The sequence below is a fragment of the Eptatretus burgeri genome, chromosome 2, assembly GCF_056783735.1.
Source record: "Eptatretus burgeri isolate ZD-2024b chromosome 2, Ebu_testis_v1, whole genome shotgun sequence".
Taxonomy (NCBI): Eukaryota; Metazoa; Chordata; class Myxini; order Myxiniformes; family Myxinidae; genus Eptatretus; species Eptatretus burgeri.
The window spans coordinates 22,550,463-22,562,962 of record NC_140962.1 but is presented as its reverse complement, the minus strand read 5'-3'; the positions used below and the strand labels follow the sequence as shown (position 1 = coordinate 22,562,962).

Here is a 12,500-nt window from a genome sequence, read left to right as displayed (position 1 = left end):
CAACAACTACACCGCCGAGAACAGGATCTCATCTAAAAAAATAAATACTAGAAGCGGACGTAGAATTCTCACATTCGCTTCTGACTTTACTTATAACTTGTTCACAACTGTATACCCAATTTCCGGTTACTTCGGCCTGAATTCGGGATCAGCGATCAAATAAAGTAAATCACGATTAAAAATTATTTTTTGATGATGTGGGAGATATCTTTATTAAAATCAGAGGAGGAAATATACACCATGTCTGATATTATTTGGGTCTTTCATGTCTCCGACGATGCCTTTATCTCCCGGCATGCATCATTCCCCATGACAAAAACCGGAAACAAAAAATAACCAGAAGCAAAAAAAAAAACCGGAAGCAAAAAAGTCACAGCCAACGACACGGATTCCAAATTGCCAGGGGTATTGTGTTGTTGTTGTTGTTTCCTATTCTCTCATGTGCACGCGTTAAGTATGAAGCTCACTGCATTTGCTATAAATAGCTGTGTACACCACCCTAGTATTTTTTTATTTATATATTTTATTTTATTTTTTTATATATATTCCGGGTTGTCTGTCCGTCCGTCCGGATTTTCGTTTACGCGATAACTCAAGAAGCAAATTGTATAATTTCATCAAACTTTGTAAAAAGGTAAAGTAAGACAGGGCAATTAAGTGATTAGATTTTGGGCCAGATGTGATAAAGGTCAAGGTCAAACTCTGAAATTTTACTGTTTATGCCCTGATTCAAGAAATATTGGACAGAATTTCATCAAACTTGGTACAAAGGTAAAGTTAGACAGGGCAATTAACTGATTAGATTTTGGGACAGATATGATAAAGATCAAGGGTCAAATATGTCAATACTCAAGTGTTTGTGCGGGAGAGCAAAGGCATACCCGTCGACTGCGCGCAGTCGAATTACTCAAGTTCTAATATGCGTTTGTACGAGTAATAATGACAGCTGCTGAAGTAATATGTTTCACTGTCGTTAATATTGTTCATCTGAATGCTTTCAAAATCAAAGGAAATGTTTTGCACTCCTTTGCTCGCATCAAAAATAACAATAATAATAATAATAATAATAATAATAATAATAACAACAATTAAAATGAAACTAACTTCAACCTCTTACTCGTTCTGATCTTTGAGGAATTTTTCTTGTCCTTCGATGAAAACAAAGTATCATGAGGCAGCAAATGCAAGTTGTTCATCCCTTCGTAGTTATTATGTGCTAATTTGACCATGAGAGAAGTTTGTTCTCATCGTAAACTCCCATTGATACTTGACAAAACGAAAGTGATAAAAGTGATTTTGACATCGTGAGGCCAAAATTGGCATCGTTGTGGATTTTTACCTCCACCACCGAAGGTGGAAGGAGGTTATGTTTTCACCCCTGTTTGTTTGTCTGTTTGTCTGCAGGATATCTCAAAAAGTTGTGGACGGATTGGGATGAAACTTGGTGGACAGGTTGCGTGTGTGACAATGACGAATTGATTTGATTTTGGTGAAAGTCCGAATCTGGATCTGGATACCAGAATTATTTAATTTTTAAAGTGATTCTTCACCATTGAGAGATGGGGCCAAAAACGAATGAGAGCACAATATTTCAAAAATGTATTGGGTTGGAGATGTTCTCACGGATCAGGCATTGCGTGGAGGAGGTATGCGCTCTACCGAGTGCCCTTCTCGTATCTATGTCGAAGTAGCAGGTGTATAATGAAAGCAGATCACACAAAAACGTTAATGCTAAAAGATTCTCGAGGTTATCGCATGTGTGGAAATGAAATAAAACCACAAATACTGGCGTCTCTAGATGTTTATAAGCTTTGTGATGTGCCCAGCCATTTGTTGGTGTGAAGATCAGGCATTCGATGACATGAGTGAGGAAAGTGGAGAAAAGAAATATTTTTTTGAACACTTTATCGTTAAGAAAGCATTGCGGTCTGTTCCAAGTCAAGGCATTGTTGAGCAAGCCAAAAATAAAATGACAAATTAAGACCCCAGCGAGGGAGAGGGGCTCACCTTAAAGGGGCGACCAATAATGAAGCCTTGATAAAGGCAAATTAAATAAGGCCGATAATTATCTTCAAAAGTGGTGTTTAAATTTACCCAAAAGCTTCTTCTTTTTTTCCTTTTTAAAATTAATTTTTTTTTCCATTCATACACTTTACTGGAGTTCCCTCAGTATGCATGCAAAATTTGGGACCGCTGGGTTTCATGGTTTTAGAGTTATGGAGGAGACTCACTGAAACACTGACGCACACTGACATTTATTATTTTCGACTATTTCAGAGTTTTTCATTCAATTAAAAAATATAGCTGATCAATGAAAATAAATAATAAATTTTGCTATCTTGTGTTGTTTTTCTTTGGACCATGACTCCCCTTCCCCCTCTTTAAAACTTTAAAAAGCAATTGGTGTCTTTAAAACTATTCTTCTGGACAGCCAGACTACTGCCAAAGTAATTTAATTTTCCTTCGGTGATGCTGGAGCCTTTTGTGTTTTTCTTTTTTCCTTTTTCGTATACCAGGGTTTTTCAAGCGCTTCAGCAGGAAGCTTGGCAAAGGGCAAACAGTATTGCTTGCAGGGCTCACAGGATCAGGGAAAACTGCACTTTTTATAAAGGTATGGGCTTGCATTTCAGAGATTCTAATTTCATGAAACTTTTTGTTTGCTGGTTTCATTTTTCTTTTTTTTCAGCTTTCTTTTCATGACAATTTTTTTCCTTGGTGCTTTTATCCCTCACCTATTTGCAGCTTCTCACTGGGAAGTATCAACCAACACAAACCTCAATTGTTGCCAACAAATCTGCACTTCCTCTGAATGGAAATAAGGTGGGGAAAGCAACTTCTTTATTGTGTTAATATTGGCAACATCGCTGGTGGACCTTCAAGAGTTGTGCCAAATCATGTTCTGAGAAAGCCAATGTGTTCAATTGTAGGTCAATCACAGCCAAATTGCAGCTGTTTTTGGGCAAGTGCAGCTGTGAGGAAAAATTCTTGGATTGTTTTTCTTTTATTTTTTCTTGATTTTTTTTTATTGATTTTTGTTTTTCTTGTGAAACTTTGCAGATCATAACAAAGTGAAAGTGAAACTTCGCAAAGTCAAAATCACTTTGCAGATCATAACACTAGTTCGAAGCATCTGATGTTTTCTCTCTTATCTATCTCCCTCTCCCTCTCCCTCTCCCTCTCCCTCTGCCTCACTGAAGACATCATAGTGGGTTGAAGTTTAACATTGGCAGAGACTTATCCATTGACACATTCACGTCAAATTATATTTTCTAGTTCTTTAGCTCACCTGGAACGTATTTCTGGGGAGCTTATGGCATGGTGTGCCGTCCGTCCGTCCATAAACACTTGCAACTTTTTTTCTCTGAAACTACCCGCACTATTTTGATGAAACTTGACCACAACCTTCATCACCCATGATGTACCAAAGTTTGTTTACAGGGTCATGGCGTGAACAAAAGTTTGTTCACGGCATTAGAAAAATTGGGGTCGAAGGGGTTCTACGTGGAAGTGGGGGTGGGGAGGAGAGAAGTTGCCCCTCAAGATAGGTGTTTACTTTCTTCTCCGTTACATATTTTGTGGGTCATCAACACCTACCAGTGGTTCTCTTGTTATCTTATCTATCTTCTACCAGGTGTGCGCCCAGCGGTATTGCCCTTATTTTTTTATTTTCCCCTGTTGCATGAGAAACCTATCAATTACAGTATTGCACTGTTTAACATATTGCATAATTTTGTTTGAGGGATGTTTTTTCTGTGTGTTATTGGGATGTAATATCATACTCGTATACATGTGTTTGCATGTGAAGAGAAGAGTTCTGCAGCTGTTTGATTGTCCAGGCAGTGAGAAAATTCGCCAGATGCACATGGACAGCGTCAAGTCGTCGCTTCGGTATGAATTAGACTTGCATGCATTTAATCATCTAAATCGTAGCTCTGTGCTAAAGTAAGGTTGATAATTAAATAATAAAAGTTAACATACTTGCACCAGGATACCATGCAATTTTTTTTTGGGGGGGGGGGGTGGGTGGAATTGCAAAGAATTGCTTACAGTGTAGTACCAGAGAAAAACGTAAACTGCTGAGTATAAAAACGTTATTAATTTGAGCTGGGCTCATACTGAGTTCCAGCTAACTTCATGCGATCGTCGAGATGAGCATCAGTCCAACGTGATCTGTACTTTGTACTTTGACTTCAGGTAATTCAATGCAGAAAACACCGTCTCGTGCAGGTACTTAGTCCGAAGAAAGCACTTGTGCAAAAATACACTTCTTTCAAAACAGGCTACTTTCATTTCTCCACATGTATCCAAAATGCCTTTTCAAAGGATCGGGACTTCAGTTATAAATCTTTCTGAAGGGGATTATTTCCATATCGAAGTCAGCATTGTCACATTTCACCACATTTGCTATTTTAGCTGCAGTTTCACTGTTATCGGTGTCTGTGAAAGGATTCCGAAGGTAAATCGCGATGGGTTCCAAATGTGTCAAATAGTCTTTCAAAGTCTTCTTCAATTTTTTTTTCGACGTGTTCACCATAAATTTCCTTGTCGAAAGACCCGTGTTCTTCCTGTGTCTTCTTGAGGCCTGAAAAGTGAGTGGAAACTTCCTTCCTGATTGGAGCTCTCCACAATCTCAACTTTCTTTGGAATGCATTCACTGATCCAATCATGCCAGATATTTGTCCTTGCCTTGAATTTCAAGGTTAACATTGTTCATGTTGGAAATTCATGAAATATCACTGCCCTGCATAAAAAGGTGCAAAAACAGATCCCTGCAACTACACACCAATCAGCCTTGTTCCAACCATCAGCAAGGTTATGGAATCTATCATCGCTTCAGACATTAAATCCTTCCTCTTCTCCAATGGCTTGATTTCCGATCATCAATTTGGATTCAGACCAGGTCACTCTACCCTGGATATTCTGCTTCTGCTCTCCCAACAATGGATGGAGGTCCTCAATGCCGGACATGAAATCAGAGTCATATCCCAAGACTTATCGTGTACTTTTGACACGGTCTGGCACCCTGCCCTGCTCACCAAACACTCTTCCTATGGTATCCAAGAACATCTCCACTCATGGCTCGCAGACTTCCTCTCCTGTCGCAGCCAACGTGTAGCCCTTAATGGAGTTCTCTCATCCCCTCTTCCTGTCCAGGCTGGAGATCCTCAAGGCAGCGTTCTGGGCCCTGTTCTTTTCTGGTTTTCATCAACGATCTTTCTGACTCTGGAAAATCCTCTTTTTCTCTTTGCTGATGACTACACCCTCTGCCATACCATCTATCGTCCCTCACATCAGCAAACAGCAGCTTCTTCACTCTCTGCCGATCTGGACAAATCACAAACTGGTCCAACACGTGGAACATGTCTTTCAATCCTTACAAATCTCACACTCTCACTATGTCTGGCTGACAGGACCGTCTGGAGCTGACGCAGGCACAGGCGCGGCTGACTGTTTTGTTTAACTGATGCGGGTGCGGCGAAGACCGGCTTTAATGTTAAAGGGATCCTATATGGCGTGCAGCCACAGTCTGCTCAGCCGTTCCTTATCAACCATTTAATTGGAGTGCTTGCTTGAGTGCTTAAGCCAATTGCCTGAACGACTTACAGTCGACAGCAGTACCGTGCCTCGTCGTCCTGAGCGAGCGGTCCGCGGCGCTCCGTCGTCCTGAGCGAGCTGTCCGCACTCCCTCCGAGCGAGCGAGCGGTCCGCGCTCCGTCCTCCCGGGCGAGCGGTCCGCGCTCCGTCCTCCCGGGCGAGCGGTCCGCGCTCCGTCCTCCCGGGCGAGCGGTCCGCGCTCCGTCCTCCCGGGCGAGCGGTCCGCGCTCCATCCTCCCGGGCGAGCGGTCCGCGCTCCGTCCTCCCGGGCGAGCGGTCCGCGCTCCGTCCTCCCGGGCGAGCGGTCCGCGCTCCGTCCTCCCGGGCGAGCGGTCCGCGCTCCGTCCTCCCGGGCGAGCGGTCCGCGCTCCGTCCTCCCGGGCGAGCGGTCCGCGCTCCGTCCTCCCGGGCGAGCGGTCCGCGCTCCATCCTCCCGGGCGAGCGGTCCGCGCTCCGTCCTCCCGGGCGAGCGGTCCGCGCTCCGTCCTCCCGGGCGAGCGGTCCGCGCTCCGTCCTCCCGGGCGAGCGGTCTCGCTTCTCTCCAGGTGGGGCTCACGTCTCCGGACGCGTCCGGGTGGGGCTCGCGACTCCAGGTGGGGCTCACGTTTCCGGACGCGTCCGGGTGGGGCTCGCAACTCCAGGTGGGGCTCGCATCTCCGGACGTGTTTGGGCCGGGCTTGCGTCTCAGGACGCGTCCCGGCGAGGCTCGCGTCTCCGGGCGGGGCTCACGTCTCTGGGCGTGGCTCGCGGTTCTTGACGTGTCCGGGCGGTGCTTGTGTCTCTGGGCCGTATTTATCTTATGACTGATAGAAAATGGATTTCAGACATTTTGTTTCCATCTTCACTATTATTCGATGTAGAATCAGTTTGATGAAACTGTATGAATCGTAATTCACGCTCCACCGCACGTTTGCCTTCTCTTCCTCACACCTCACACTGTCTCCTTTTCCCACACCTCTGTCCCTGTCCCCCGTCCCCTGTCCCTATTCCTGTCTGTCTGCCCCTGTTTGTCCGTCTGTCTCTCTCTCTATCTCTCCCTATCTCTCTCTTGTCTCTCTTTTTCTCTCTTTTTTTCTCTCTTTTTTTTCTCTCTTTTTCTCTCTTTCTCTCTCTCTCTCTCGCGCTCTCTTTCTCTTTCTCTCTCTCCATCAATTTGACACGTGTCACCTACCGAAATATCGTTGCAGACCAGGTACACCCCTTCATCGCAATGGTATTCCCTCATGGCAGTGGCCTCTTTCAGCAGGATAATGCCCCCTGCCACACTGCACACATTGTTCGGGAATGGTTTGAGGAGTGTGATGAAGTGTTTACGGTGTTGCCATGGCCTCCAAATTCTCCAGATCTCAATCCGATTGAGCATCTGTGGGATGTTCTGGACCGACAAGTCTGATCCACAGCGGCTCCACCTCGCAACTTACAGGAATTGAAGGATCTGCTACTAATGTTTTGGCACCAGATACCACAGGACACCTTCAGGGGTCTTGTAGAGTCCATGCCTTGGTGGGTCGGCACTGTTTTGGCGGCACACGGAGGACCAACAGCATATTTGGCAGGTGGTCATAATGCTTTGGCTCATCAGTGTACATATATACTCCACCGGTCAAAGGTTTGAGAACACCCCCATTTTTCAGTTTTTTTGTTTTTTGTTTTTTTTGTATACCTTGTCGAGGCTCGTATGAGAGCGAACATAATGCACAGCAAGGGAACAATGAGACAAGAGGGGCATGAGTGGGAAGGACAAAACAGTGGGGAACAGAGACATGAGGAGATCTGTGGAAGGGAGATGGATGGGATGGGGAACACGGGGTATACAAGATGGACATTACAGGGACTTTCAGGAAGGAATGCAGTAAATTTGAAGGAGGTGGGTTAGGAGTGGATTAATGGGTGTAGTAAAGATTGAGGATTTGGATAGGGACGATAAGAGGTGGTGGTGAACAGCTGTTTTGAAGGCTTGGAGGGAAGAATGGGAGTGAACAGAGTGAGGGAGTTTATCTCAAAGGTGGGGGAAAAAGAAGAATGAAAGAGTGAAGGTGAGCACTGAGCAGTGATTCGTGATTTTGTGAGTTTTACCAGAAGGGGGTTGGTGGCGGACCTTGAGCACCCTGCGGAAATATGGTGGGGACATATCACAGACAGAGCGGGGGGGGTGGGGGTGCGAGACCAGAGAGGAGACGTTAGAAGACAGAAAGACCACCAACCTGCCTGCGGTGAGAGAGTTTGAGGCCCAAAGAGTCAGCCTCATCGCGGTAGATGCCAATGATCCGAAATGCCTTTGTTTCCACAGCGTGAAGCCGAGAAAGGTGGGAGGCAGGAGCACCAGCCCAGAGGTGAGAGCAGTATTCCATCAGGCTACGGATGAAAGCTTTGTATGTGGTCAAGAGTTCAGGTGGGCCGAGGAAGGACTTTGCATGACGGAGGATTCCCAGTCGGCGACTGGCTTTGGAGGCCAGGTTGTAAATGTGGCTTTCCCGGGAAAGATCATGGCAGATAGTGAAACCCAGAAGCTTGAAAGAAAGGACTTCTTCCAGAGGATTATTGAGAAAGTGGATGGGAGGGGGTTTTTCCAAACGGTCCTTTCAGAGAGACATCGTGAGAGTTTGAGATTTGTCCAGATTGAAAGACATGTTCCACGTGTTGGACCAGTTTGTGATTTTACCCAGATCTGCAGTGAGCGAAAAAGCTGCTGCTTGCCAGTCTGAGGGATGACAGATGGTATGATATTGGGTGAAGTCATCAGCAAAGAGTCATTTTTTTTTTACTGAAATTTAAGCAGTTCAAGTCCAGTGAATAACCTGAAATGGTACAAAGCTAAGCGTTAAACTGCCAGAGGTTAAAAAAAAAGTTTAGGTTACCAAAAACTGAAAAATAATGTAAATTTCATAGTTGCTAAAAAGGGCCCTTTTCAGGAAACAAGTGATGAGTTGGCATCTGCAGCTGTTCTGCAGCAATGGAAGTAAATTAGGCCTTGAAAGTTGATGCAAACAATTCCTACAGGTGTCTCAACTTTTGTTGATTAGTTACAAATTGTCTGTCTATATAAAAGCAGTGTTGGAACAGACTGTGTTGCAACACCTTCTGAAGCATTATTTGGACAATATTGCACTGCAGGAAGTGGTATATTGCTATCATAATGGTTAGGAAAAGGTAATTAACCACGAAAGACAGACAGACCATTGTAACCCTTAAAAGTGTCGGGCTTTCCTTTAGAGAAATTGCAAAGGAAGCCAAGGTGTCAATGAGTACAGTTTCCTACACCATCAAAAGGCACTTGGAAACTGGAGGAAACTCTGACAGGAAGAGGTCTGACAGACCCAAAGCCACAACACAATCAGAAGACAAGTTTCTGAGAGTCAACAGTTTGCATGATAGGCGACTCACAGGACAGCAGCTTCAAGCACAACTTAACACTGGTCGAAGTAAGGAAGTCTCAGTTTCAACTGTGAAGAGAAGACTTCGAGCTGTTGGTTTGACAGGTCGAGTGGCAGTAAGAAAGCCATTGCAAAGATGGCAAAATAAGACAAAGAAGCTTGCCTGGGCTATGAAGCACCACCAGTGGACTACTGAAAACTGGAAGAAGGTCTTATGTACCAATGAATCAAAATTTGAAATCTTCGGTTCATCACGCAGGGTTTTTCTCTGCCGTCGAGAAGCTGAAAGAATGGTTCCTCAGTGTGTGACACCAACTGTCAAACATGGAGGAGGAAGCGTGATGATCTGAGGCTCTTTTGCTGGATCCAGAGTCGGCGACTTGCACAGAGTGACTGGTACCCTGAAACAAAAGGGCGACCACAGCATTTTGCAGCGCCATGCAATACCCTCTGGTCTACACCTAGTTGGTCAGGGGTTCATCCTACAGCAAGATAACGACCCAAAACATACCTCCACGCTATGTCAGAACTACCTTAGAAGAAAAGAACAAGACTGTAGGCTTCAAATCATTTAATGGCCAGCACAGTCTCCAGACTTAAACCCCATCAAGCTGGTTTGGGATGAACTGGACAGAAGAGTGAAAGCAAAGCAACATACAAGTGTAACACATTTGTGGGAACTTCTGCAACAGTGTTGGGAAGAACTTTCCGAACACTATTTGATCTCCATTGTAGAAAGAATCCCACGAGTATGTTCGGCTGTTATATCTGCAAAAGGTGGCTACTTTGATGAGTCAAAATGTAGATTAAATTTTGTTCAACAAAACGATTGCATGATTTATTTTTTATCTGCAATTGTTTATTTGTTCTATGCTTTAATTTCAGAGTACATTAAAACATTAAACTGTTTAAATTTCAATAAACATTTGGGTGTTCTCAAGCTCTTGACCAGTAGAGTACATATGTGATCGATTTGTTCCTCATGGATAGGCGGTGATACTTGCAAAGTTTTTCCATTTCAGAGAATATTTTTGAAGGTTAAAAAAAAAAAATACAATATGGCTCCGAATCGTGTGACCAATGACGTCATCATTTTTTTTTTCTTTTCTTTGGACCAATTTATCCCTAGATGACCCTCAAAAGTTTATCATACTGACTGATAGGGTGTGGCATTCTACATATGCTTTTTCGACGTCATAACGAAGGCACCCATGATGTCATGAAGATTCACACTTATTTGTCATATGCCAAGTTTCAATTGGTTTCTTGATGTTGTTTCAGAGGTCGAGAGCAGAAGTTTTTTTTCTTTTTTCCAATATGGCTGCCACACCATGTGACTTATGACATAATAATTGTCATTAAAACATTCTACATGAGTCGTTGCTCCTATTGTGAAAATTTCACAATCTGACAGACACGTGATTGCGAAGAAAAACACAAAAGTTCTGTCCAGACAGACAGACGAACAAATAACGGACCCAAATGCAATACCCTTTCCTCTGGCGAGGGTAAAAAATATGGAAGATTGACTAAACAGCAAAACAGAAAATTATTATTATCACCTCTGCCACCAAAGTTGTATGGAGGTTATGTTTTCACCCCTGTCTGTCTGTCTTTCTGTCTGTCAGCAGGATATAATATGTAGCTATGATATCGCTATGGACTGATTTGGTTGACAGGTTGTGTTGACAGGTTGTGTGATGAATTGATTACATTTTGGTGAAGATCCAGATCTGGATTGTAGAATTTTTTTTTCATGATTCTTCACCATTGAAGGATCGGGCCAAAAACGATTTAAGTGAGTTGTAATGTAACAACAGTGGGTTGACATCTAATGTGGCAGAGGCATATCCTTCAAGGCATTCATGTTGAATTAGATTTTCTTGTTTGATTAACAATTTGTTTTATATTCCTTTTTTTCAAAGAGGAAGGAAAATCTCAAAATCAGTTTTTGTGCAGAAGTTGGCTTCACGGGTCAGCATGACAGGTTTTATCACATAATACTTTGGTTGTGGAGTGATTTGAATTTTTGATGCTGTAAGATACTACTTCTATTGTTCAAGGGTTTTTCACATTCCTGGCGTGCTTTTGGTGATGCTTCCTCAGTGCGGTGGTGGTGGTTATAGACAGTGCGGAACTGCTCACAGAGGTTCGTGACACTGCTGCCCTAATCTACTCTCTGCTGGCAGATCCAGAAACCTCTTCATTACCATTCCTTTTTATCTGTAACAAGCAAGGTAATTACCTCTGCCAACCGAAGGTGGATGGATGATGTTATGTTTCCACCTCTGTCTGTCTGTCTGTTTGTTTGTCACTTGCAAAATTGAAGATTTTTCAAGTGTATTGGTAAGTCGATTTTGTTTTCCGGTCTGTCTGTTGCGTACAGGTCACAATTTAAAACCGATCTTCACGAAACTTCACCACATGGTAGAGTTTCTCAAAATGAAGGAGCCTATTGTTTTTGAGGTTAAAAGGTCAGCATAAGGCAAAGGTCAACAACTTAGATGCAATTTCTAAGATCCTCAATTTTCATCCGATTGACTTGAAATTTGAAGAGGATTTATATTTCCGGTCACCGAATTCAACCTGCCAATTATTTATGAGGTCAAATTTTTTTTATGGATTTTGCAAGTATCGTGCTCTGCAAGACGCCGTCGTCTTGTTTGTTGGGTCGCTGAAATAGGTGACCCTTATTGTCAGTAATTCTGTCTGTTTGTTTGGATGTTTGTTCGTTTGTCATCAGCATAATTTGTAGTAAACGTGAGCCGATTTTGACCAAACTCGGGTGGTAGGTACATCTTTTGACCTAGTGCTTTGGAAATTGTGAGGGACGCTTTGGTTCCCGAGCAACAGACGAAAAACCTTCAAAATCGGTACCGTTCACGCGAAAGCTCCTACACGGATTAACCAATACGAATGAAAGTTCATAGGTACATAGTACTCAATGAGTACTACAACTTTGCTTCAGGATATATTGACCTATCTCGGCTAGGTCAGGGGTCAAAGGTCAATCAGTGCATTTTTCGGGCAAAATGACCATTCAAATCCCCCTTGCTCCTACACGGGTTAACCGATACAAATGAAAGTACATAGGTACAGATTACTCAATGGGTACTACAACTTTGCTTCAGGACATATTGACCTATTTCGGCTAAGTCAGGGGTCAAAGGTCAATGAGTGCATTGTTTAGGCAAAATGACCATTCAAAGCCCCCTTGCTCATACACGGGTTAACCGATTTGATTGTAATTTCGTAAGTACTTAGGACTAGATTAACTCAGATCAGGGGTCAAAGGTCATCGGATGCTCAGCGACCCAAATTGGCTTGTTTGTTTGTTTATCTGTATGTCAATTGCCTACTGGTCACAATTTTAAACCAATCCTCACGAAACTTCACCACCTGGTGGAGTTCATCATGTGCAAGAAGCCTATTGATTTTGAGGTCAAGAGGTCAACATAGGCCAAGGGTAAACAACTTTGTAAAATTTCTAAAATCATCAATTTTCTTTCGATTGAGCTGAAATTTGAAAGA

General features: G+C 43.4%; 1 protein-coding gene across 1 annotated transcript in view; it reads left to right on the top strand.

Annotated features, from left to right (window-relative positions):
* SRPRB (SRP receptor subunit beta) overlaps positions 1-12,500 on the top strand; it is a 34,167-nt gene that overhangs the window by 770 nt on the left and 20,897 nt on the right. Inside the window, exons 2-5 of the mRNA XM_085865627.1 lie at positions 2,517-2,611; positions 2,743-2,820; positions 3,806-3,888; positions 11,076-11,206. Coding sequence (XP_085721753.1) covers positions 2,517-2,611; positions 2,743-2,820; positions 3,806-3,888; positions 11,076-11,206 — 387 coding nt within the window. The remainder of the gene's footprint in view (positions 1-2,516; positions 2,612-2,742; positions 2,821-3,805; positions 3,889-11,075; positions 11,207-12,500) is intronic.